Source organism: Chelonia mydas, chromosome 5 (assembly GCF_015237465.2).
Source record: "Chelonia mydas isolate rCheMyd1 chromosome 5, rCheMyd1.pri.v2, whole genome shotgun sequence".
NCBI classification, from domain to species: domain Eukaryota; kingdom Metazoa; phylum Chordata; order Testudines; family Cheloniidae; genus Chelonia; species Chelonia mydas.
Window position 1 is genome coordinate 79,210,007 of NC_051245.2, and position 25,199 is coordinate 79,235,205.

Consider the following 25,199-nt stretch of genomic DNA (forward strand, 5'->3'; position numbering starts at 1 on the left):
ATTCTTCACTGCCTGGGATGTGTCTTTGGGTCCTGAGTAGAGTCCAGAAGTTGGGAGACGTCACCTAATACTGTTGAAGTTGCAGGCAAGGATGTGCGTTGGTGGGTGGAGAGTGGGCTTAAGCATGTTTGCCGTTGTCCTCAAGCCTGCCCTCTTCCTCTCTGAAAAGACCTTCCATAAAACATCCAGGAAGCAGAATAAAACCTTTACTTTAAGAAAAAGAAACATCATTTTGTAAAGACATACTGTGATCAAACTTCCTTTTGCTAGTACTCAGAGTTAAAATTTGTCATGGATTAAAATCTAGTTAAGGAATAAATTATTCAATTTTTAGCACAATAAAAGCTTAATAGTGCTTCTATATTAGAAGCAGCTTTTAATATTGATATTTTGTAAAGGGACATAAGCCACAGGTGGCAAAACTTGCAGATGAAGTTGGGTTCTTCAAGACTCGAAGACCATGAAGAACTCCAGACACACAACAAATTTGGGTGAATGGGCAGCACAATAGCAGACTGAATTCAATGTTGCAAATGCAAGATAATACACAACTGATTCATACACATTGCTGAGTTCTAAATTAACTGTACCTACTCAAGGAAAAGACCCTGAATTGTCTCAGTAGGCAGCTCCATAAAAACCTCTGCTCGTTGTGCTGTAGTGGTCAAAAAGAATCCAAATAATGTTAGGATGTATAACTAGGCGGCCACATTTATTGTAGCTTCTGTAGGCTGAGATCATTACGTTTCTCCATCTCTTTCTCTCCTCTCCACAAGCTGTCTCTGTGCCCTCCATTTCCCCCTTCCATACCTGGGCACCACATTGTACATCGTGCCCAGGGCTGTATGCACCCCTATTCTTTCCTTTTCCTCATGCCTGCCTCCCTTCCTCCATACCTGGGTCCTTCCTTCTTCCCCCATCACTGGGACTGTGTGCCCCTACTCTGCCCTTCATCCATACCAAGTACTCCAGTCTGTCCTGCCCCCCCCCACATACCATGAGTTCTTTGTGTTTCCCCTTCCATGCATTTCATAATCCCCTGTTATCCTCCCTTGGCAGGGACTCTGTGTGAACTCATTTATCCCCTTCACCCCATGTGAGGAGCTCTGTGTTCACCTTTCCCCCCTGCCATAATACCAGGTCCCCCAATCATTTCCCCTATATGGGGGGGTTCTGTGTACTCCATATCTACCTTCACATTGCAGGGGCTGTGTCAAGGTTCCTTCCCCACTTTGAACTCTAGGGTACAGATATGGGGACCTGCATGAAAGACCCCTCTAAGCTTATTCTTACCAGCTTAGGTTAAATGCTGCCACCACCAAAGTGTTACACAAAGAACAGGGGAAGTGCCCACTTCGAAACGTCTTCACCCTACCCCCCCGCAAATATCCCCCCAAGCACGACACCCCCTTTCCCGGGAAAGGCTTGATAAAAATCCTCACCAGTTTGCATAGGTGAACACAGACCCAAACCCTTGGATCTTAAGAACAATGAAAAAGCAATCAGGTTCTTAAAAGAAGAATTTTAATTAAAGAAAAAGTAAAAGAATCACCTCTATAAAATAAGGATGGTAAGTACCTTACAGGGTAATCAGATTCAAAACTGATAGAGAATCCCTCTAGGCAAAACCTTAAGTTACAAAAAGACACAAAAACAGGAATATACATTCCATTCAGCACAACTCATTTTATCAGCCATTTAAACAAAACAGAATCTAATGCATCTCTAACTAGATTGCTTATTAGCCCTTTACAGGAGTTCTGACCTGCATTCCTGCTCTGGTCCCGGCAAAAACATCACATAGACAGAGAGAACCCTTTGTTTCCCCCCCTCTCCAGCTTTGAAAGTATCTTGTCTCCTTATTGGTCATTTTGGTCAGGTGCCAGCGAGGTTATCCTAGCTTTTTAACCCTTTACAGGTGAAAGGGTTTTTCCTCTGGCCAGGAGGGATTTAAAGGTGTTTGCCCTTCCGTTTATATTTACGACAGGCTGTGTGCACCTCCCCTGCATTTTTTCTTTCCTGCCACCATTCTTTTTTCTATCAGGGAGAGAAGTCATTTAATGTGCCAACATGTTAAATTACTGGGAGGGTAAGCAGAGATAAACAAAAAGAACAGGAGTACTTATGGCACCTTAGAGACTAACAAATTTATTAGAGCATAAACTCTCGTGGGCTACAGCCCACTTCATTGGATGCATAGAATGGAACATATAATAAGATATATACATACAGAGAAGGTGGAAGTTGCCATACAAACTGTAAGGCTAATTAGTTAAGATGAGCTATTATCAACAGGAGAAAAAAAACCTTTTGTAGTGATAATCAAGATGACCCATTTAGACAGTTGACAAGAAGGTGTGAGGATACTTAACATGGGGAAATAGATTCAATATGTGTAATGACCCAGCCACTCCCAGTCTCTCTATTCAAACCCAAGTTAATGGTATCTAGTTTGCATATTAATTCAAGCTCAGCCGTTTCTCACTGGAGTCTGTTTTTGAAGCTTTTCTGTTGCAAAATTGCCACCCTTAAATCTTTTACTGAGTGGCCGGAGAGGTTGAAGTGTTCTCCTACCGGTTTTGGAATGTTATGATTCCTGATGTTAGATTTGTGTCCATTTATTCTTTTGCGTAGAGACTGTCTGGTTTGGCCGATGTACATGGCAGAGGGGCATTGCTGGCACATGATGGCATATATCACATTGGTAGATGTGCAGATGAATGAGCCCCTGATGACATGGTTAATGTGATTAGGTCCTATGATTGTCCAGAGATGAATTGAGGTCTTGTGCTGGGAATTGTTGCTGGGTATCAACCAATTTTTTGGTCTATAGACAACTGAAGAGGTGCTTGAACGTGTGATTATGCTCAAGAGTTTGCAGGGGCTTTTTGTCCCTCATATTCCCCCCCTTTGTGTTTTTCCATTTTTTTTTCAGTCCCAAATCAGTAGGGTTCTGTCCAGTGATACTCAGACTGAGGCTTGTGAGCCACAAGTGGCTCTTTAATATGTCTCCTGCAGCTCTTTGCAGCACATGTTGAAACACTGTGTGATTTTTAATTATTAACCAATCAGGATGCTTTTACTATGTTGTTTGACCAAGTACTATTTTTATCAACTACAATTGGTTGTCGTTTTGCTGTTAGGAGAATATAACTATTCCCCTGCCATACTGTTTAAATATGAATACATAGTGAATGAAACAATGAATTCATGCTACTTTTGGGTAATGTTGATTTCTAATTTGGTTCCTGAACCACTTAGGTCTGAGTATCACTGGCCTAAAACATTCCTTGAAATCTTAGCTTTTGAACGTTGTATCCAGTCAATCCATCTAGTCGCAGGCAGCCAGACAGATACCATCAAGTTGAATATAAGCCCTTCTTGAGCTTGGCCAGTTATACATTGTATAATTAACCTATATACCTCAATGCAGTAAGACCTGAGTAGGTATGAAAAATTTAGAATGGAGCCCCTGTTCTCAGTTGATCCTTTGGCACTACAATAATTGTAACTTTTTAAAATAATAATTTGGAAGGGTTGGAAAGAGACTTCCTTTATGGGCAGGTTATTTGTAACTTTCCAAGACATGGGGTTTTTTATACCATCTTCTGAAGTATCTGGCAATACCATTGATGGACAAAACTGCTCTGGTATGGCAATCCAAGCTGCTATGTAGAATAAGATATTTTTCTATTTAACTGATCAATTTTTTTTAATATGTATTCTTTTTAAATACTTTCTCTAATCCAAGATTCTCTTCAGCAGCTAATGGAATGATCAGCACCAAGAGCATGTCAGATTACTTGCAGGATTTTGTATTCACCTTAGTGTAGTGCATCTGGGGCTCAATGGATGAGAGAGAGTGTGCAGAGGAGATATGTTGAAATAGAAACATTTACCTGTAGGTGTTTCACTGATTTGAGATTAAAGTCTTTTTTTTTTTTCATCCTGATCACATGCCAAGAAGATTTCACCTGTGAAGCTGGAAAATAATGAGTAACTGATTTACTTCGTAAGATCCTGTTTGAATGTGTATGGTTTATAAAATAGTACTAGTTACAGTACATAATGATGGAATGTTACCTTTAATAATTACTCCCCCCACCCCCCGGGACAAGGACTTGGCGTGACGCTGCAGCCAACCCTCCCCCAGAAAACACCCCAGGGCCCTGCCCCTCTGTGACAGGCATACCGGATATGGGCAGGCAGGCTCAGCCTGGCAGGATCCAGGTGTGGAGGAGCTTAGTGTGTGGGGATCCAGGCGTGGATTGAGAGGGTTCTGTGTGGGGCAATCTGTGTGCGGGCAGTTCAGTGGGGGCTCCAGGTGCATGTCTATGCACAGGGGCTTATTTGGGTTCCAGGTGCAGGGGGAAAGGGACTCTTCAGGGGGTCCAGGTGCTGAAGGAAAGGGGCTTAGTGGGGGGTGGAGGTCTGGTGCAGCTGGTTGGGGCTCAGTGGGGTGGGGGTCCAGGTATGGAGGGCTCATTGGTTCAAGTTCACTTGGGGGGGCTCAGCAGGGGGTGCTCTGGGTGCAGTGGTGCAGGTCCAGATGCTGGAGGTTGGGCTCAGTGGGGGGATGGATACAGGAGGTTGGGGAACGGAGGACTCGATGGAGGGTTCTGGGTGCAAGGGGGTGGGGTCTAGGTGCACAGGGGTTGAGCGAATGGGGGAGCAGCTGTACAGTGACCCACTATGGCTGAGGAGCAATGGGGGCAGGAAGTGGGGGGGGGGGGAGGCGGAGCTTCCTGCAGCCAGTGGAGGTTTATGGGGGTGGGTATGATCCTGACTCAGCCCCGGCTGCTCCATGCAGGGGATGAGGAAGCCCCTTCCATCCCTGGCCCAGTAGGGATGCTTGTCTACACGGTGAATTAATGCATGATCAGCTGGTGCACTGTAGATTCAGACCCTGGCTTGCTGCACACTAACTCCCCCTGTAAACAAACCCTTAATCTGTACCATGAAAAATAGTAAGCCTGAGCTTGGCTTCTTAAACAGTGGAATTCTTTTGCACCCACAGACTTTCAGAATGTCTCACTGTTCTCATTTGTGCATTATTAAAAAGGCACCCACTGGCACTGATAACCAACAATAACCTTTAAACAATTCATGTTTAAATACTTGTAAATACTTCCCTACAGAACATTACATAGTAGAGAAAGACAAGACCTACAGGACAAAACTTCCATCTGTTATTCATAATATACATAATTTAGTGCTGACTTTATAGTTCATAACTCACTGAAAAGCTAGCTATGATCCTTAGGGAAAAAAAAAAAGAGGACCATGAAATTGGTTTAAAAGCTAGTAAATAGAGTCCTGCAAATCTATGGACCATTTTTGGGAATAGTGGATCAGATGCGGATACAACCGCGCAAAGCTCTACTCGCCAGCGGCACCTGTCCTGTGGCATCTGGCTTGGGCAGCCTGGGGGCTGCAGCATGCTCAGGGCCAGTGGCTGGGCTGGGTGGCAGGCTGGAGTCGGGGCTGTCCAGCACCCACTTGCCGCGCCACTTCCTGTCTAGCAGCTCAGGTTTCTCGGACAGCACCAGCGTCCCCACCATGGCCCGGCCCAGCAGCACTGGCCGCGCTCCTGGGCAACAGGGCCTGCCCCAGCTGTGGGGATTTAAGCGGGCGGGGCTCCGGCACCCCACCTTTTTGTCCTGCTGTGTTGCAACATGTACTACTACCATTGCTCATGAGCCCTTGGGAGCAGCATGCGATATGATGCCCCTTCTCCCCAGCCCTCCACCCTGCGCCGCCCCTTCTCCTAGAGACCCCGCCCGCCCCAACACTATCCTTTTGTGAGACACGGGTGTGGATGCAGATACAGGTAAAAGACAGCTAGTGGATTGCAGGTTGATTCTGGCAGCTACAGATCAGATGCAGATCCACATTTTTGTATCCACACAGGGCTCTACTAGTAAAGTTCTTAAATGTTCAGCTGTTTGTAGAATCTACCAAAAAAAGATGAGAAAGCCGTGGTATTGCTGTAACTTACTTAGTTTATTGCACATAATAGTGATGAAGGGTATTTATTAGTCTTTAAAAGGATTCTGAGAATATAAATGTGTTCAATAGATTAAACTTAAATTGTAATTCCTATATGGTTAAATATAAAACAAAGTAGTGTGGATTTGATAAAATCACACTAAAAGTAGGTCCACTGTAAATTCAGGGGAGTGCTTGGTGATTTGAGTACTGTGGGACAGTTGAAAATCCTGAAAATTCTTTTTTCTCCCCTCTTAGAATTCCCCCGATCTTTTCAATAACACTCTGTTCTTTTGTTTCTTATTAGAAACAGGACTTTGCTTTCACAAAAAAAAAAAAAAAAAGAGGTTATCAAATGTTGATGGTCCTCTGTTGGCCAAAGCATAAAAACTGCTTGGATAATATAAACACGTGGGTCCTTTTTTGTTTTGATTTTTAAAATTAAATAAGTTGCAAGCAGTTTTGTGCTTTTCTATAACAAAAGACTGCATAAAAGTATTTATACATAGTAATTTTGGCAATTATGGATTTCAGAGCAATGATGAAGAGTTCATTTTGTCTTACTCAATTATTAAAACATTTGTTCAGGAATCATCTTAAGGTGTATAGATGGCTTTCTAAGCTTCATATCTGAGAGTATTAAAATAGAAATGTGATCACTGCCATTGCTCAAACTGCTCACTGCCGTGGTCACTCACTTTAGTCAGAGGGGCCCAAAAGAGGTCTGGGGAGAAAACAGATTTCTGACATAGGAAATCTGGTGAGAACTTAGATTAGGGCAGATGGTGGCAATTTTCTTGGCCTCCTGTATTAGAGGGCCCCATCCTCCCCATCACAAAGCAGCATAGTTACTGAAATAAACACAGGGGTGAATTACATCAGATAATGGGTTCCTTATTGTTGTCAGTGCAAAATTTTTTGCTTTGGGGGAGCTTGCTCAGTAATACAGTATCCAGTCTTTCCTCTTTGTAGGGCACTGAGACATCCAGAGCCAATTTTGTGGTGTTCACTTTAAATCTAAGCTTACTGTCTTTTTGTTTTTGTTTTTTTTTTTAAAATAATGAAAAGCAGAAACAGGGGAGGGGCCTAAATATTTTCAACGAGGGCCTCTTTATGCCACTCGGTAGTGTAAAGTGTTCTTAAAGTTGGCTTAAAGATCAGCACAGTCTCCACTGGGTGACTCATGACACTAGAAAGAGCTAAAATGGAAAGTGATCCATTAGGGTTATGGTGTTAATCACTTTAGATGGGCTTGAGTTATTGTGTTTGTGATCCTTCTGTTAGTGGACCCTTTCCTTCCAAATCTCCTCAGTTAGTCTTCTGCTTATAAGTATCTATGGGGAAAAAACTCCTACTTAAGATCTTGGCTCTTAAATAGGCTCATGTTAGATAGATATTATTATCAATGGATGATATAGTCATACTAAAATAGAACCTACTAATATATTTTGGAAATTAGCATCTCTTGGCTTATCAGTAAATGTTGGCATTTGAGAGCTGGTTTCTGTGCAAATCCTAGAACTTCAGAAGATAGGCAGCGTCAGCCATAGCCACAACTGGGGTTTCTTCCCATAATCTCTGGGTTTTTCAGGGTGCTCAAGAATACTTGATCTAGACCACCCTTTACAGTTTGGAGCCTAAGGGCTTGTCTACACAGGGAAATTAGTATGCAGTAAGCTAGGGTGTGAATTTATAGCACACTAGCCACTCTGCTCTTCCTACCTGTGTAGGCCCTCTTACTGTGCTCTAAAAGCACTCTTTGAGGGAATTATTCTGTCTTTACTTCCAAAGAGGCAAATTCTCTTTCTAGTTATCTGCTATGCAGGCACCCTGGTAATTTGTCTTCCCTTGATATTATAGGATTACAGCTGGAGAGCACAACCTTAAGGGTTGTGGTCCAAGGTATCCCTCTGTAGGTCTGAGTAATGCTGCCGGTGGTATACGGGGATACTAGTAGTCCCAGTATAGATATTACACTTGATGTTTGTTTCAAAAAAATTGTGGTTTCTTAGAGGAAGGGCTCTAACATCTGGAGGGAAAAGATGATTTCTGCTATGTAATTACCTTTCTGTGAAGAACATCCGGCTGAAAGTGCCCCCTTCCCTTTGGGTAATATCATAGAATCATAGAAATGTAGAACTGGTTGGGACTTCGATAGGTCATCTAGTCCAATCCCCTTCACTCAAGTAATAACTAGACTATTTGTGACAGGTGTTTGTCTTACCTGTTCTTACAAGCCTCCAATGACTGAGATTCCAGAACCTCCCTAGGCAATTTCTTCCAGTGCTTAACAACCCTAACAGTCAGGAAGACTTTCCTAATGTTCAGCCTGAACTGCCCTTGCTGCAATTTAAGCCCATTACTTCTTATCCTATCTTCAGAGGTTAAGGAGAACAATTTTTCACTCTCCACCTTGTAACAAACTTTTATGTACTTAAAAACTGTTATGCCCTCTACTCCTGGGGGAGTTCTGTGCCAAAAATGCAAAATTCTGCATATTTTACTTGTCAAAATAATGCAGTATAGTCACACCAGTTTCACTTACTTTGGTAATTTATTTAAACTACTGTACAGAAAAAAAATCACAAATAACTGTTCGGCATTTCCTAAACACATGGAAGTTAAATTACGAATACTTGGTAACCAATACCGTGCATTCTAGTTATAATTCTGGATTTTCGTTTAAATTACTTTACTTTTATTTTGGTGTTCTGTAAAGTAGAATGTTGCTTTAAATTGCTCAGACTTTTACACATGAAATTCATACAGTTTTGCTAATCATTGTCCTGCATATATATTATTAAATGGATAAGTAAAATAGATCCTGAGCTGTGCCCTCTCTGGCACAGAGGAAAAAAGTGAGAAAGAAAGCACATACCCTTATGTCTTCACTAGCAACCTTAAAGCGCTGCCACAGCGCTTTAATGTGGCTGTGTAGTCGTGGCACTAGCGCTGGGAGAACTCCATGAGGGGAGTAGCTACCAGCGCTGGGAGTGCGGCTCCCAGTGTTGGTGCACTGTCTACGCTGCCACTTTACTAGCACTGAAACTTGCGGCGCTCAAGGTTTTCTGTTTTTGTTTTTTCCACATCCCTGAGCGAGAAAGTCGCAGCGCTGCAAAGTGGCAGTGTAGACCAGGCCTAACTGAGGATTCCGTTACTGTCACTTACAATAAGCCTCCTTTATATCACTCTTGCAAGGTAAGGGATCCTTAATTGATTAAGAATGGGAACAATTTACTAAAAATGAGAACATTAGCAGCCTGCCTGCTTAGTTGTTACGTTTCTGCTCTGCCTCAGGGACAGCCTGCTTCACACAGCCCTACTCCTCCAAGCCCGGGATGCAGCAACAGTGAGCGAGAAGGACAGTGAGTCTTTCTCACTGGTTCCCATGCAGGCACCCGCCCAGTCGTACCCCCTTAATGTGTCTCCATGGACGCACGCACATGCAGTTCCCCCCCATGGTGATCTGCTGCTGGCTGCTCCCAGCAGACTTGCCTGGGCTGCTGGGGAAGGGGTGTGCGTTGGCCCACAGATTTCTTTGCTCCCCCATTTTTCTGCACAGGGGCGCAGAATTCCCCCCAGGTGTAGTCTCCCCTCAGTCTTCTTTTCTCCAGACTAAACAATCCACATTTTTTCAGTCTTTCCTCATATATCATGTTTTCTAGACTTTTAATAATTTTTGTTGCTCTCCTGTGGACTTTCTTCAGTTTGTCCACATCTTTTCTGAAATGTGGTACCCAGAATGGGACACACTAATCCAGTTAAGGCTTATCAGTGTGGAGTAGAGTGGAAGAATTACTTTTGGTGTCTCTTACAACACTCCTGCTAATACATATCAGAATGATGGTTGTTTGTTTTTGTTTTTTGCAAGAGTGTTACATATTTAGCTTGTGATCCAGTATGACCCCCATATTCCTTTCTGCAGTACTCCTTCCTAGGCAGTCATTTCCCATTTTGTATCTGTGCAATGGATTGTTCCTTTACATTTGTCCTTTTACTTCAGACCGTTTCTCCAGTTTGTCCAATTCATTTTGAATTTTAATCCTATCCACCAAAGCACTTGTAACCCCTCCCAATTTGGTATTGTTAAGTGTACTCTCTATGCTATTATCTAAATTTATGAAGATGATATTGAACAGAACTGGACCCAGGACCGCTCTCTATGGGTCCCCACTTAATATCCCCTTCTAGCTTGACTGTGAGCCACTGATAACTACTCTCTGGGAATGGTTTTCCAACCAGTTACGCATTCACCTTAGTAGCTCCACCTAGGCTGGCTGTATTTCCATAGTTTGTTTATGATGAGGTCTTGAGGGACAGTTTCAAAAGCCTTACTAAAATCAAGATATACCACATCTACTGCTTCCCCCTTATCCACAAGGCTTCTTACCCTGTCAAAGAAAGCTATTTGGTTGGTTTGACATGATTTGTCCTTGACAAATCCATGTTGACTGTTACTTATCACCTTATTATCTTCTAGGTGTTTGCTTGATTATTTTCTCCATTACCTTGGGATGTACAAATGTGGTTTATCTAGTTCGTGTATTTGAGTTTTTTCATTGCTGTTTGAAGCTAAGGGCATGGCTACACTGAAAGCTTCAAAGCGCTGCCACGGGAGCGCTTCTGCGGCAGTGCTTTGAAGTGAGAGTGTGAGCGCTGGGAGAGAGGTCTCAGACTTGCTGCGGTCAGGGGGGTGATTTTTCACAGCCCTGAGCCAGCAAGTTAGAGCGCTATAAAATGTAAGTGTAGACAAGCCCCATGTCATCTTCAACTGGAGTGGAGTAGTGGCATGCAGATGGGCCTCTCCTCCCAGCAGTCAAGAGCCTGACATCAGCCAAGGGGCAATCTATAGTCCAGTAGCACCCCAGATTTTTCACTAGTTGTTTTTGCTGAAACACTATTTACAAGGTAGGACTATAAAGTACCTTTCTGCTATGTGGACAAGTTAGTTCATTGTGAGACCCCTAACTTCCTGACTTGTGTTTTAAGTTCATAATGTTAAAGCCTTTGAAACTGAATGTGTCTTGCATATAATAGAGCCTACTCCTCCTGTTAAAGCAAAGGGAGTCTTGCTCTTGACTTCATTGAGAGCAAGCTTGAGCCTATACTTTGTAAAGTGCTTTTTGGAGGTAATTTGGGATGCAAGCTTCTTTCTTAACACTGTATGAGGTGACACTGATGTTGCATAGTATTAAGAACAGTATTAAGGATCATTTCTGTAGTGGTCACCCTTAAACATTATAGTTGTCTTAGGTTTCAGAGTAGCAGCCATGTTAGTCTGTATCCGCAAAAAGAACAGGAGTACTTGTGGCACCTTAGAGACTAACAAATTTATTAGAGCATAAGTTTTCGTGCGCTACAGCTCACTTCATCGGATGCATAGACTGGAACATATAGTAAGAAGATAAATAGAGTGTGTGTGTGTGTGCGCACACACACACACACACGCACCCCCCCCCCCCCCCCCCCCAAGTTGGAAGTTGCCATACAAACTGTAAGAGGCTAATTAGTTAAGATGAGCTATTATCAGCAGGAGAAAAAACCTTTTGTAGTGATAATCAAGGTGGCCCATTTAGACAGTTGACAAGAAGGTAGATGTGCAGGTGAATGAGCCCCGATGGCGTGGTTGATGTGATTAGGTCCTATGATGGTGTCACTTGAATAAATATGTGGACAGAGTTGGCCTCGGGCTTTGTTGCAAGGATAGGTTCCTGGGTTAGTGTTTTTGTTGTGTGGTTGCTGGAGAGTATTTGCTTCAGGTTGGGGGGCTGTCTGTAAGCGAGGACTGGTCTGTCTCCCAAGATCTGTGAGAGTGAGGGATCATTTTTCAGGATACGTTGTAAATCTCTGATGTGCTGGAGAGGTTTTAGTTGGGGGCTGAAGGTGACAGCTCGTGGCATTCTGTTATTTTCTTTGTTGGGCCTGTCCTGTAGTAGGTGACTTCTGGGTACTCTTCTGGCTCTGTCAATCTGTTTTTTTTTTTTTTCACTTCAGCAGGTGGGTATTGTAGTTTTAAGAACACTTGACAGAGATCTTATAGGTGTTTGTCTCTGCTGAGGGACTGGAGCAAATGCAGTTGTATCTTAGAGCTTGGCTGTAGACAATGAATCGTGTGATGTGTCCTGGATGGAAGCTAGAGGCATGTAGGTAAGTATAACGGTCAGTAGGTTTCCGGTATAGGGTGGTGTTTATGTGACCATTGCTTATTAGCACAGTAGTGTCCAGGAAATGGACTGCTTGTGTGGATTGGTCTAGGCTGAGGTTGATGGTGGGATGGAAATTGTTGAAATCGTGGTGGAATTCCTCAAGGGCTGCTTTTCCATGGGTCCAGATGATGAAGATGTCATCAGTGTAGCACAAGTAGAGTAGGGGTGTTAGGGGATGAGAGCTAAGGAAGCGTTGTTCTAAGTCAGCCATAAAAATGTTAGCATGCTGTGGGGCCATGTGGGTACCCATAGCAGTGCTGCTGACTTGAAGGTATGTATTGTCCCCAAATGTGAAATAGTTGTGGGTGAGGACAAAGTCACAAAGGTCAGCCACCAGGTTTGCCGTGACGTTATCAGGGATACTGTTCCTCATAGCTTGTAATTCATCTTTGTGTAGAATGTTGGTGTAGAGGGCTTCTACATTCATAGTGGCCAAGATGGTGTCTTAGGTTACTAATGTACCTCATATTTATAGTATTCCTTGGGTATTACTTTTAATATTTCTTATGCTTACTATAAGAAACATTTACCTAGTTATCTAAAGCAAAACCACTTGGTCTCTCAACATTCTTTGAGTGCTAGGCAATAGTAAAGGACGTCTGCACTGTGGGACTCAGTGTTGGATCTTCAGGGCATTCTGCAATACACATCTCTCTCTTCTCATTTTAGTTTAAAAAGGGGATTGGGTGTGACTTAGAGGGGAGGTGATTATTGTGGGGAAACTTTCTTGGTATGTGATACAATCTTTTTACAGTGTAGGTAATTGTCCACTGCACAGACTACCAAAGAAGTGATCAGTTCATCTTCTTCATTTTCTTAATTCTAAATCAAGTTTAGCTGTCTTTTCTGAAAGAGATCCTCTGAGTTAATTTACAAGTTATTGGGCGCAGTAGTGTTCACTTATGTAGTAGGGAAGAATAATTGCCTCTGCTGCTGGAATATTTCATTGGGTGAAATATTATAGCCTGTGTTTAGGAAAGAGGTCAAACTAAATGATGATGAAGGTGCCATTTGGTCCTTTTACGAGAGTGTTTCTTAATCTTTTAAATCAGATTGAAGGCATATGAAGACAGTTTATAAATCTAGGAAAAATATTTGAATAACATGCTTGCACTAATCTACACAGTAATAGATTGCATGGTTGCAATAAAAAAATTGATACTAATTTGATTATAACTACAGTTAATTTTTGTAGGTACTGCTCAACTACTATGGTAAGCTTTCAGTGGCATGACTTAATCACCGCCTCAAGTAAAAACATACTTTATTTTAAACATCTTTTGTAGGGATTTCAAATATCCAAACTGTAAAAATTACTTAAGTATGAAAATGTGTACAATAGTCACATAAATTGTGACTAGAACACTACATAGATGTGGTCTTTAGAAATTAATAATTTGTTGTCTGTGATCACTTTTACTAATAATGACATCTGAGTCAAATTTAATTGAGTGTCCAATTCTGAAATCACCTTTTGGACACTTGCTAAAGGATATAGAGGTACTTTTTAAAATTTATTTATTTTCCCGCCTTCTCTGCAGGAACCTTTTGAGGATGGATATGCAAATGGAGAAGAAGGGACTCCTCCTGGGGAAGCTGATGCTACTTATACTGCAGACATTAAGGGAATAGTCAAGTTTGGCTGGATAAAAGGTGTATTGGTAAGTAAATATATAGTATGTCAAGCCTTTTAATACATGTGACCTTGCCAGTTACTTTACATATTTTGAGTGAGTGTATTTTTCAGCAAGAATGAAAGGTCAGTTGCAGATCTGTTTTGTTAAAAATAATTGAATCAAAGGTTAAGAAACAAGTAAAAAATTTAGAGGGGAGGTACTGAAAAGTAATCTTTGCTATCTTTTTAGTGCTTCAGTGTGTAACGCATTTGTTTAAATCTTGTCGTGAAATTGGTGTTAAACTCCCCCTCCCAGAAATATATATTCGGGAAATGCACACTTCCCCCCAGAAACTTTTAATTAAAAGGTTGTTGGAAGACCCACCTCTACATTCCGCAGTGGGTTGAGGATTTGCTTTGTAATCTTGGACAAAGTCCTCAGAACCATGCTTTTTAGTGATTCTTGTCTACTTAGACAAATAGTCAGAGCCCAGCTATGCATCTGTGTTTCCACTCCAATTATGTCTCACTGAAAGGCCTTTGAATCGGCTTTCTGAATCTTGGGAAATCCCTAGACATGCTTCTTGTTCTTGGAGCTCCTGGGATTTGAAGAGAGGCACGTCTCCCAGTCTATACTCACTTGTTAAATAAACGTTTCACAACATTGCCAAAAGAGAACAATTTAATTATCTGTTTTAAGACTCGGTGCTAATTTTATTACTGAAATTCTGCAAAATGGAAACTCTTTATTTATACTATTCTGTTGAGGAATTAAAAAAAACAAAATCAAAACACACACAGGTAATAAAAGCCTTTTAAAAAAAATTTGAGTGCAGAACAGTAGGACTCTGAAACAAAATGTTCAGAATGACAGAGTTGCAGAAGAAGCAATATGGCCTATTCCAGAGGCTTTTCCAGGTCTTGCCATAACTAAACTGTGCCTGTCCTTGTTTGAAAACAAAGGAGGAACAAAGGTCACTACATAAGACAACAAAAGCAGCAGAGGACTAGAACCGGTGCTCCAATAGACCATTAGAAAGTTGGGATTGTCAGTTTTGCAATGGTATATACTCTAGTGAGGAAGAGAAACTCATTGTTCTCTGTGACCAATTTGGCATTTTTTCTGGAATTGGTCCAGGATCAAAAATATTAGGTTTCAGTTCTTGAATCAGTGTAATTTTCCATCCCTGATCTAGATAGAGTGGGTAAGAAACCTGTGATCAGAAAACAATTCCTTGTTCCCAAGATATAAAAGATGAAAAACTCCATCCAACCAAACCAGTAACTCTTGTATATACCTAAAAATGTCAATCAGTCATAAAACATTTTAGGAGGGAAAAAGGGTTTTGCTACAGCAACTAATCCATTCAAAATTTTAAGTATGAATGTTTTTGTAGGCTTAATACATTGTTTGTTTGCAATACCTAGCTAAAATAACTCCTATGTATATGTTAAAACCATGCAATTATGAGAAGATATTATGTCTTGTGTTTTGTTCTCCTAGGTACGATGTATGTTGAATATTTGGGGGGTGATGCTCTTCATCAGACTGTCATGGATTGTAGGACAGGCTGGGATAGGTATGTGTACAATTTTAAAAAATATGACGTCTTATTTAGTTTTAGCGAATGCAGTTGTATGTATGGAGACAGGGTAACTTCTACAATCATGGATCATTGATAACGCATTTAGAGCAATTGGGGAAGGGGGGCTGAATAATACAGATATGTTGCCTGTTACTCAGCATGATCATAAAATTCTTAAGAAGCTAAATGAAAAACTTGCTAGAATGTCTAATCTGACTCCTCTTTCATAGTTTTTCAGAGTGAGTTACATATTTTTTAGTTTAGGTCTGAAAAGTAGAGATTGATAGATATGGAGTGTATGTGGTAACACCTATATTTTAATTTAGCCTTGATGGCTTAGTCCGGAACTGGACTACAGTAAGCCTCACATCTGTAGCAGGTTCTAGGGAGCAAAGCTGCCCAGGTCTCTGGGTGGAGGAGCAGAGAAGAAGATTTCTTCCATACCTGTATAAGAGCTGTGCCCAGCTTAATGTTATCCCAACCTGTTTGGAAAGTACATTCTCACAAGTTTGACAACAATGAAGTACAAGGCACGTGCACTTTTCTGAAGCTAGCTTTAATTTTTAATATATTGTAACTATTTTTTTCTTTTCAAAGCTCTTTCTGTCTTGGTTATTGCAATGGCAACCGTTGTGACAACTATCACAGGAATGTCTACTTCAGCAATAGCTACCAATGGATTTGTAAGAGGAGGTAAAACTACTTTTGTAAACAGTTCTTTGTACTTTAACTGTGGCTAAAATTGTGCCTCTTTATAAGATAAGGTTCTGATTAAACCTCGGTTTCGTCTTCCTTCTCTTTAAGAATGATAAATAAGAGTTGATGGCATGAAGAGAAAATAGCTAAAAGGATTCCCTTTTTATGAAATGTCTGCTGTTCTGCAATAGGTCTCTCACCTCCCCTCACCCCCTTTTTTTAAAAAAAAATGAATTAATTGAATAACTTGCATAGTAGTTCTAATTGGTAGCTCACCTTCCCAGTTTCACAGAAGTGCTGCCTTGTTTTCCTGCAGATTTTTTTTTTTTTTTTTGTAGGGAGAGAGAGCAAGTCAATTCCTTGTTGTTTGTTGCTATTCAAGTATTTTATAGTTCCAAAACCTAATTAGTGTTCAGTAGTAAGAAATTAAAGATTTTTTTTTTTAAATGCAAAAGGCACCTTGGAAATAAAGTTGTTTAGGAATAAATCCATATGCTCATATATTTGCTCAGTAATGATGTCTTTTTTAAAAAGAAGTATTTTTTCTTCCAAAATGTATACTATTAAATATCCCCCACTTATGTTACATGGCTTGCTTAAATAAAAGAGCAATTTTAACTTTTTCCTATAGATGAATCCATTGGATGAGATTTATGTATTTCCTGGTAAAAACATATTTACTGTTTCAGAAAACATTTGTTTTTTGTCCTGTAGTAGGATGTATTTCAGTTTATTCTCTTCAGAACTATACAAGTTCCTGGAAACACATAATTTCATGGTGGAAGACTCTTCCAAAAGAAGTTCAATTGCTCTGAAAAGTTACCATTTAGATAATCTTAATGCTTTTTTCTCCAGAGGGTATTGGTTTGAGACTGGCATTTTTGTTAGCATGCATGCTTGTCCTGTAGCCAGCAACTATGTACCTACAAAATGATTTCAGTAAGAGCTTAAGGTGCAGGGAAAGACTTTACTGGTGATTACTCTGCTCCAAAAGTATTTAATCACAGTAGTCAGTCAGCCATTTTATTATAAAAACCAGTAACAAAGTAAAGCAGTAGCAGTTACAAAAAAAACTCCTTTTGTGCCTATCCCACTCTTCACGATTAGACATACAGACAAAAATGCCACCATTGCAGAGCAAATAAAACGTAGCAGGAACACCAACAACTGAACGTTAGCCTTGTCACAAGCATAAAATTGTCATTTGTCATTTAGCTGTTAAATGTGTCAATTCTAATTAACACTGTTCTCGTCTGTGTATTAAAGAGTAAAGCTATATTCTTGCTTCTCTTCTGGTAATAGTGCCATACCCTGTGTCTTGTAATAAGAGACTGTTTTTAATCTCAGAGCGCTAAAGTACCTTACAGATAATAAAAGAACCAGAGTGTAGGTTACAACCCATTTACATATATTAATCTTTCCAAACCTAGAATGTAGACTCTAGGATTTATTTTTAAATCTATTCCTTCTCTTCCCCCATCTGATCCCTTTTAGGCACACATAGTTAATATTTCCTAGTCTGAAGCTGACACGTTACTGGATTCAGAATATGAGATCTTCAACTTAAAACATCCATTATCTGCAACTCTATGAAATTAATGGAGTTTTGCTCTGTATTTCCCCATACCTCCAATTATGTGTTGAAATGGAAATCTGAGGATTTTTTCCTTGCAAAAGTTGTATTCTTTAAGTGGGATACAGGTTGGGTTTTTTTGTTTTTCATTTTTTATTTTTTGGGGGTTTTTTTGTGTCCAAGTAAATGAAACCCTATATAAAAGGTTAGATTGTTGTTGAAAGACATAAAAGAAAAATTTTCAATCAGAGATCAGTATTAAAATATAGAAATATGACATGCAAAGGCTACCTTTTGCTGATAAGGCCAGTATAGGGAGATATCATTAAGGGAATGTGCGTTGTTTGCCTGCAGATTTATTCTTAAACCATTGAGCAATTTTTTTTAAAAAAAACATACATTTCTGTAGTGTCAAATTTCTTTAAATTGCTATTTTTTTTCCCAGATGTTACTCTTCCATCCAGCCTCCAATGCCCCATTTTCTGTTTAAAAAGTTTTTGTGCATGGAAATTAAGACACCGAGAATATATTTCAAACTGGATAATATAAAAAAACAGTTTTCAAATTGAATAGTCTTGTGGCTGTCATGACATTCCCAATGCAGTACAATCACTCCCTTGACCTCATTTGAAAGCTAAAGAAACTCCAAATTGTATAGACTCGAGATTTGTCATAAGACAAAGGATTTTATCAGATATAACTGTTTTCAGTGTTCATTCTTCTGGAATTCATATGTTGTACTTGGATTTCTTGTATTTGTGAGAATTTCTTTTTTCTAGCCAGGTAACAATTATAACCCAAGAAATAAGTCATTCTGCACAATTGGTTTGACTACTTTCTATCAAGTTGTGTGCTATATCAGTCAATATTTATTTCCAGCATTTCCTATAGATTCTATCTGTTTAATACTAGAGAACTAAAGGGCTGTCTGACTTTTAACAGATCTTTTAGAAATTCTTTCTTATTGCAAATTAGGAGATTTTCACTTAATGCCACATTTTGAAAATCTAGAAAGATATGCCCAGACTTGTCAGGTCCATAGCTGGCCTCCTCAAAATTATAGCACTTAGGTTTTGAGTACAAAATGAAATTTCTGAGAATGTACAAGTAAAGTTAACTTAGTTGGAGTTAAAATTGGTGGATGGGGAAGGCCAAAAGAAATGTTGAACCGTGTTTTAGTCCCAAATGATCTTTATAATGAAGATTCTTCAAATTTTCATGTAGTGCAAACTTGCTGAAATCTCACGCAATGGTTACATTTTGAAGAACTTTTTTAGGATTAATGATCTGAAGTTGTGCTTCCTATATTGAAATTTTTTTTAGATATAATATTGCAGAGGATTCCCTGAAGATCTGTCCTCTTTTTTTAAAAATGATTATAACCTCCAGTTTTTGATAGGAATGAAGCTTCATGTGACTGTTAGTAGCCAAAACTACTCCTTTCAGAATGGCCATCTCTTGTTGTTCCCAGTGGGCGTAAAGCCAAGCTGCTTTCAGGGTAGCTCTGAACAGCCTAGGGAGCAAGTACTTTGTAGCATGTAATAATTGAAACAAAATAGTATTTCTTGCCTATATATGCATGTTTATGCTAATCTAGAGCAATGTATCTGATGGATTATTTAAAAAAAATCAAACACCATACCAAATATATATTTACAAACAGATTTACAAACAAGTCATAATTTTTTCAGTGCATGTTAGAGGCACAAGTCCTCACTGAGGAAAAGTCTACTTCCATGTTATCTATAGGTAAAAGTGTGTCTAAGTAACAAAGCATGCAGTCTGCCTCCATCCTTCAAAATAGTTTCACCTGTTCAGACAAGCAAACATCTGTAAAATTCCAAATCAGTTGTGTGCTTGAACAATAAGACTGACAAAGCATTTCTGGTGAATGCATGTCTCAGGTGGTGATGTAAAGCACCAGGTTTAAGTAATTTTAGTAACTTGGGGAAATATAATCTCTAGATATAAGTAGTCACTATCTGCTACATACTGAGTTTTTGAACAGAAATAAGGAAAGTAGTTGAGATTTGTTATTTGTATTATCATAGTGCCTAAGATTTAAGAATTTCCTTGCTGCTAGTGACTTTCTTGCCCACATGAATAATTACAGCTCTGTTGGTGTCCAGAGTTCTAAAGCATTTTCATATCATTTTTCTTTAGGAGGAGCATATTATTTAATTTCCAGAAGCCTGGGACCTGAATTCGGTGGCGCGATAGGCCTAATCTTCGCATTTGCTAATGCTGTTGCAGTAGCTATGTATGTGGTTGGTTTTGCAGAGACAGTTGTAGAACTGCTGCAGGTAAATAGATTGCATTTGCTAATCTGTATGAGTACCCTGACTTTATGCTAATTTTTTATTAATTTCAGTTAACAGTAGCATGTATTGATACAGTTTTAGGATGTGCTACAATATTACTTTTCATATTAATACACTGTTGAATGATGACATTCAGTTTGATATTAATTTTTTTTTTTTGCATTTTGCCTTTTTAGAGTGGGACTAAGCTAAAATTGTAATAAAAATCAAATTGACAGTTTAGAAAAAAGGCTGATGAAATATGAGTTACTAATAAGCATTTTGTTGTTGTCAAGCAGTCCTTTTAAAGCTTAAAATGTATGGTTGTCCAGTAGAGTGTTCCCAAGCTGCTTTTAAAGGATCTAGAAAGATTTAAAAATGGGCAGAAAATAATAGAATGAACTTAACTAAAAATCACAAGTACGATCTCATTTCCCTTGGACAGAAGTTGATTGAGAAAAATCATAAAATTCATGCTTAATGAGAAGAGAAAACCTGGAACATGATAATTTAGGTAGAGACTTGGGAGTAATACTGAACATGTCTGTACAGTAATATGGCAGCAAGAGAAGACCAGTGCATTTTCTGGGTTGTATACACAGAGGTATCAGTACACATAGTGACAGGGAGCTTATATATAATCAATCTCTCTCTCTGTCTCTCTTTCCTGTGAGATTAGATTAGATAGATTATTCAGTTTGGGGAAATACATTACCATAAAGCTATTGGCAGATTGTATATAATTCAGATGAGTGACAGCAATGATTAAGGGTTTAAAGAGCTAAATGTATATAATTTGGCAAATAACTGCTAAAGATGCTGGGGTACATAAATCTACAAATATTTGAAAGGTGTAAACATTAAGGAAGAAGAGTAGTTATTCACAGTCGTATGAGAGGAGTGGGCTGGGGGTGTAAATGTTCCTTTTCTTAATGCCATCTGAATACCAGCAAGGATTTTCCAATTCTAAATTGTATTAGTTTGTAGAATAGTCTATGAAAGGAAGTGGTGGAGGTTTCTTTGCTGGGGACATTTAAAACTAGTAAAAAAAAAAAAAAAAAAAACCACACACACACCCCTAGATACTTCAGAACCTTTGTAAATGTAATACAGAGGATGATCTTGCATTGGTAGGCAGATGAGTTAAGGTTTTCCTTCATCTCTAGCTGCTGCTGCTGTATCACACAGGCTCTCATACATTCAGAAGTCGGGTGTAATATAGAGTTAAGTGATGGTAATTGAGTTCTTAGACATATTAGTAGAAAAAAGCTACTACTACAGAAGTGCCAGAAGAAAAGCTCTAGAAACAGTGAACCCCCTATCTACAGAGCAGTTATATCATGAAGAGCAGTAGTGGCACGGCATTGTGGAAGGGTTTGCGCTGTCAGCAACGAGTAACTTGTGAATGTTAGTTCTGTGACTGGCTTCTTTATGGAGCCTGTCAATAAGGTTGCTGGCTGATATCCCTTCTGTTGGTTGAAAGCAGTCACTGCCTGTTCACTCATTTTCATGTGAATGGGGCCATTAGCTATTTCATTTAAGCCTCTGAACAATCCTCAGCTGGTCCTATTTTTTGCTTACCGACATCAGCAGGTTTGAACCAATGGTATAAAAGTAAACTATTTTTATTCGCTTTCTAAACCACTACTCCCTCTACATTGTGTAGTAGGAAAAATACATTCTGCACTGTATGTAATTGTCTTTAAAATTGTTCTCTTCTAGGAAAATGATGCACTTATGTTGGATGAGATGAATGACATCAGAATTATAGGAGCCATCACAGTACTTATATTGTTAGGTATCTCTGTAGCAGGAATGGAATGGGAAGCAAAAGTAAGTAACTATGACCTAAAATTTAAAATGGTGACACTACTTGTATGAAGACACTAGAGGAGCTCATATAATCGTATTATGTATGTTCTGTTCCAGATTCTGTTACTTTTTAATATATATTTGTCCTTTAGTACACACCTCTCTCTGTCTGTCGGAAATAAAAAGAAGAGGCCATGGATATAGTTTAAATAGGTCATAAATGTATTCAGTAGTTATGTCTGAGGGTACCTGGCAACAAATTGTAGAGTGTAGGAAAGAGGGGTTTGGCTCCTTGCTGTTTCTTCAGTTCCTTTAAAGGGGGCCAGGAAAAAGAGGGGGCCAGCTCTCAGCTGATGAGATGTAGGAGCCCCCAGCGCCTCTTACTCAGCTCCCTTATGGGAAGCTTTACTTCAAATCCTTTTCTAATCCATTTTATCCAATAACTGTATCCCTTCCATCTATACTGAGTACCTGCACTGGACATCTGCCACAAGTTTTACATATTAATTGCAACATTACAACCTAACTTCCCTATTCCAGTGCTCTGAGTCCTAGACCAGCTGTGGGAAAGGAAAAAATACCCAACCCATCCCATGTCAGTGAGAGGAAAATTTCCTCCCTAGTTCCCAAAGGAAAGGGGCAACTAGCATAATGCCCACAGTGGGTCAAAAGGGAACAGAGTTCTTTTGGCTAGTACAAAGAGTGGGTGCTGCAAGCCCAATCCTGGTACAGAGGGTATCTACCAGCCTGCATGGGTTATAAATATCTCCCCACTTTTCCAGACAGCAAAAAGGGCAGTTCAGTGACCTAGTCCTAACCTGGCCCCAACTGTTTCCTGCCCTTCCTGTACATACTTGTAATCTTTCCCCTATTTACGCACCTGCTGTAAGGGAGCTCTTAAAGGGGAAACACCCCTTCAAGCTAGCCAGAGAGAGATCCACACACATAAAGGTTTACAGTCAGCATATAATATGGATAGTGTCCACAACTCAGTAGATAATGCAGTTAGGTAACCACATAAATTGTCCTCTTTCTCTCTCATTGGAGAGCTATTAATCTGGATGTTGTTCATGGGTTTAGACCTGCTCAGTCTACTACAATGAAATTTAGGTTCCCATCTCCTCCTTCTACCTGACTTTTTTTATATTCCTACTGCACCATACTCTGATCTTAGCTTACATTCCCTCCACCTGAAAGAGCAACTTCAGACCCACTGATCTCTACAAACATTTGCAATGGAGTGAGAATTTTCTTTGAATGCTGGAAATTTCAAATGAACTAGATTTTTGGTAATTGGAAGACCAAGTTTCCTTTTAAAGATAGATTGAGGATTCTGTATGCTGAATCTACTTTCATACATGTGGTGGGGCAGTCGCTGTGGCCTGCCCTAGCCCAGCTTGCCACTTTTACCACATCTTCTACTAGATATGTCTGAGAAATTTAGCATACCTTCTACTTTGCTTGTTCACAGTGTCCCTTCTGTATGCCTCCCCACAGTGTCAGTGCAGCCTAGCCACCTGCCATTTTAATATCTTCCCTGAATCACTCAAGAAATGAATTGATCTACATTCTTAACCACAAAAGATCTCAAAAATCATATCTTCCCTCTTATGGTAGGTGATCAGGTCATCCTTATTGCCATTTTCTGTAACTAAGAATTCACAGGAAACATTGTGTTGATGTACATATTATTTGGCATATCCTCATTCCTGACCCTGTTATCCAAGCTGATGTGATCTTTATAGTCCAGATGAAGAAAGAGGGTATCCTTAGTACATTTAAGTGCATTTTTTAGCAGTAGGTTATCCAGGGAAAGGGAATGTCTCTCCAGGTAATCCAGTAGCAGTGCCAACAGCAGTTCACAAAGAATTTAAACACAAAACAGAACCTCAAATTCTTAGTATGTTCTCTGGATGTTGCCAATTTTTGAGCTAATTTTTTAAGCACTTCATTTCAATTTCTATTGAAAAATAGTTTTATTAATGTATATAAATGAAGTTTATAATCATTTTCCAGTACTCTGCTCAGGTAGTCTTCAACGTCTGTTGTTTTATAGGTTTCAGAGTGGTAGCCATGTTAGTCTGTACTTATTCATGTCGGTGTTGTGCACGTACAAGTCCAGTGGACAATGCTGAACTCCTAAATCTTTACCATTAACTTGTTTCAGTCTCTGTTAGTGCCTTCAAAGTAATTGGCGAAACTTTTGAAGCCATCATACTAAAATATCTAGCAATATTTTCACATTGCACAGCAAAAATAACAACTGGACAACAATGGCTCATGGTATATGCATGCCCACATAGTGTGTTTGTGCCAACGAGAAACAAACTTGAACCACCAGACCACTAGAATATTTCTTTTCCTGGAGGAACAGAGCCTGCCTGTCAGAGCAACTTGCACCCTGGGCATGACTTACCTTACGGCCAATTGGCTCAGTTACCAGAAGGAGGCAGCAGACAAGTGGGAGCTAAACTAAATATTTTGATGATAATCTGCTCTCCAAACACTTTTCATCTAAATTTATATGCAACTTAAAACAACAGCAAGGTACTAATATTTTGCTCTCAATAATGGCATTCTGGTGCATGGAAGACCACTTGTGTGGGTGGACATCCATCTGCTAATTCACAAAATGGTTTGAAAAATGCTGTAATCCTGATCACACCACACTGACTTCACAGATTCTAGTTCCTTAGGCTAATAAACATGGCCGATAGCAAACTCCAGAATCTGTTTCTGAATGCTTTGCTTTACCTTGAGCCCTAAATCCCTTTGATGGTCACAGATTGATATTCCAGCTTGAGAGTCTAAATCACAAGTATGGGTACCTTTGAGTGGTACTCTAACTTTCTTTTCAAATCTCTAAAATCTAGAGCTAGGAAGAGCATTTGGTAAAAATCATTTACATGATATGTAGACCTTGGCCTAAATCCCCTCAGAATCTGTTGGAGAAATCTAACTTCTTATGGATGGCCTCCCTGAGGGATTAAACCCCGTTTACCTAAAGATTCAATTCTCCATCATTGGGGTTGTTAATCAGAGTTGTAGCAGCAGATAGCTATGCCCCTCCCTCCCCCCACCCCCCCCAAACCCTGTTGGTTTGTCAATCTTGCACAGGGGAGACTAATAGAAACATGGAACTGTAAACCTTTTTCTGCAGACCCTTTTTATATTCCCCTAGTTCAGTGCTTCCCAAACTTTAACAACTGTGAACCCCTTTCACTAAAATGTGAAGTCTCACGAACCCCCTCCTAAAAATGAATATTTCCAGGGATTTTCTTCTTTACCTGAGTATAAATTATAAAAACAGTGATCTTGGAAATATAAAATTTGTTTTTATAACATGCTTATTACACACTTTATTTATTATTACATTATGAAAAAAGCAACACTCTTCCAAGATCACACTTTCGTAGCTTGTAT

The 25,199-nt window shown here is 39.7% G+C and overlaps 1 protein-coding gene across 2 annotated transcripts in view; it reads left to right on the forward strand.

The window, feature by feature from the left end:
• The window catches only part of SLC12A2 (solute carrier family 12 member 2), a 105,620-nt gene that overhangs the window by 23,524 nt on the left and 56,897 nt on the right, over positions 1 to 25,199 (forward strand). For both annotated transcript variants that reach the window (XM_037901658.2, XM_043546782.1), the window contains exons 2-6: positions 13,736 to 13,855; positions 15,314 to 15,389; positions 15,993 to 16,088; positions 19,828 to 19,967; positions 21,687 to 21,797. In XM_037901658.2, coding sequence (XP_037757586.1) covers positions 13,736 to 13,855; positions 15,314 to 15,389; positions 15,993 to 16,088; positions 19,828 to 19,967; positions 21,687 to 21,797 — 543 coding nt within the window. The remainder of the gene's footprint in view (positions 1 to 13,735; positions 13,856 to 15,313; positions 15,390 to 15,992; positions 16,089 to 19,827; positions 19,968 to 21,686; positions 21,798 to 25,199) is intronic.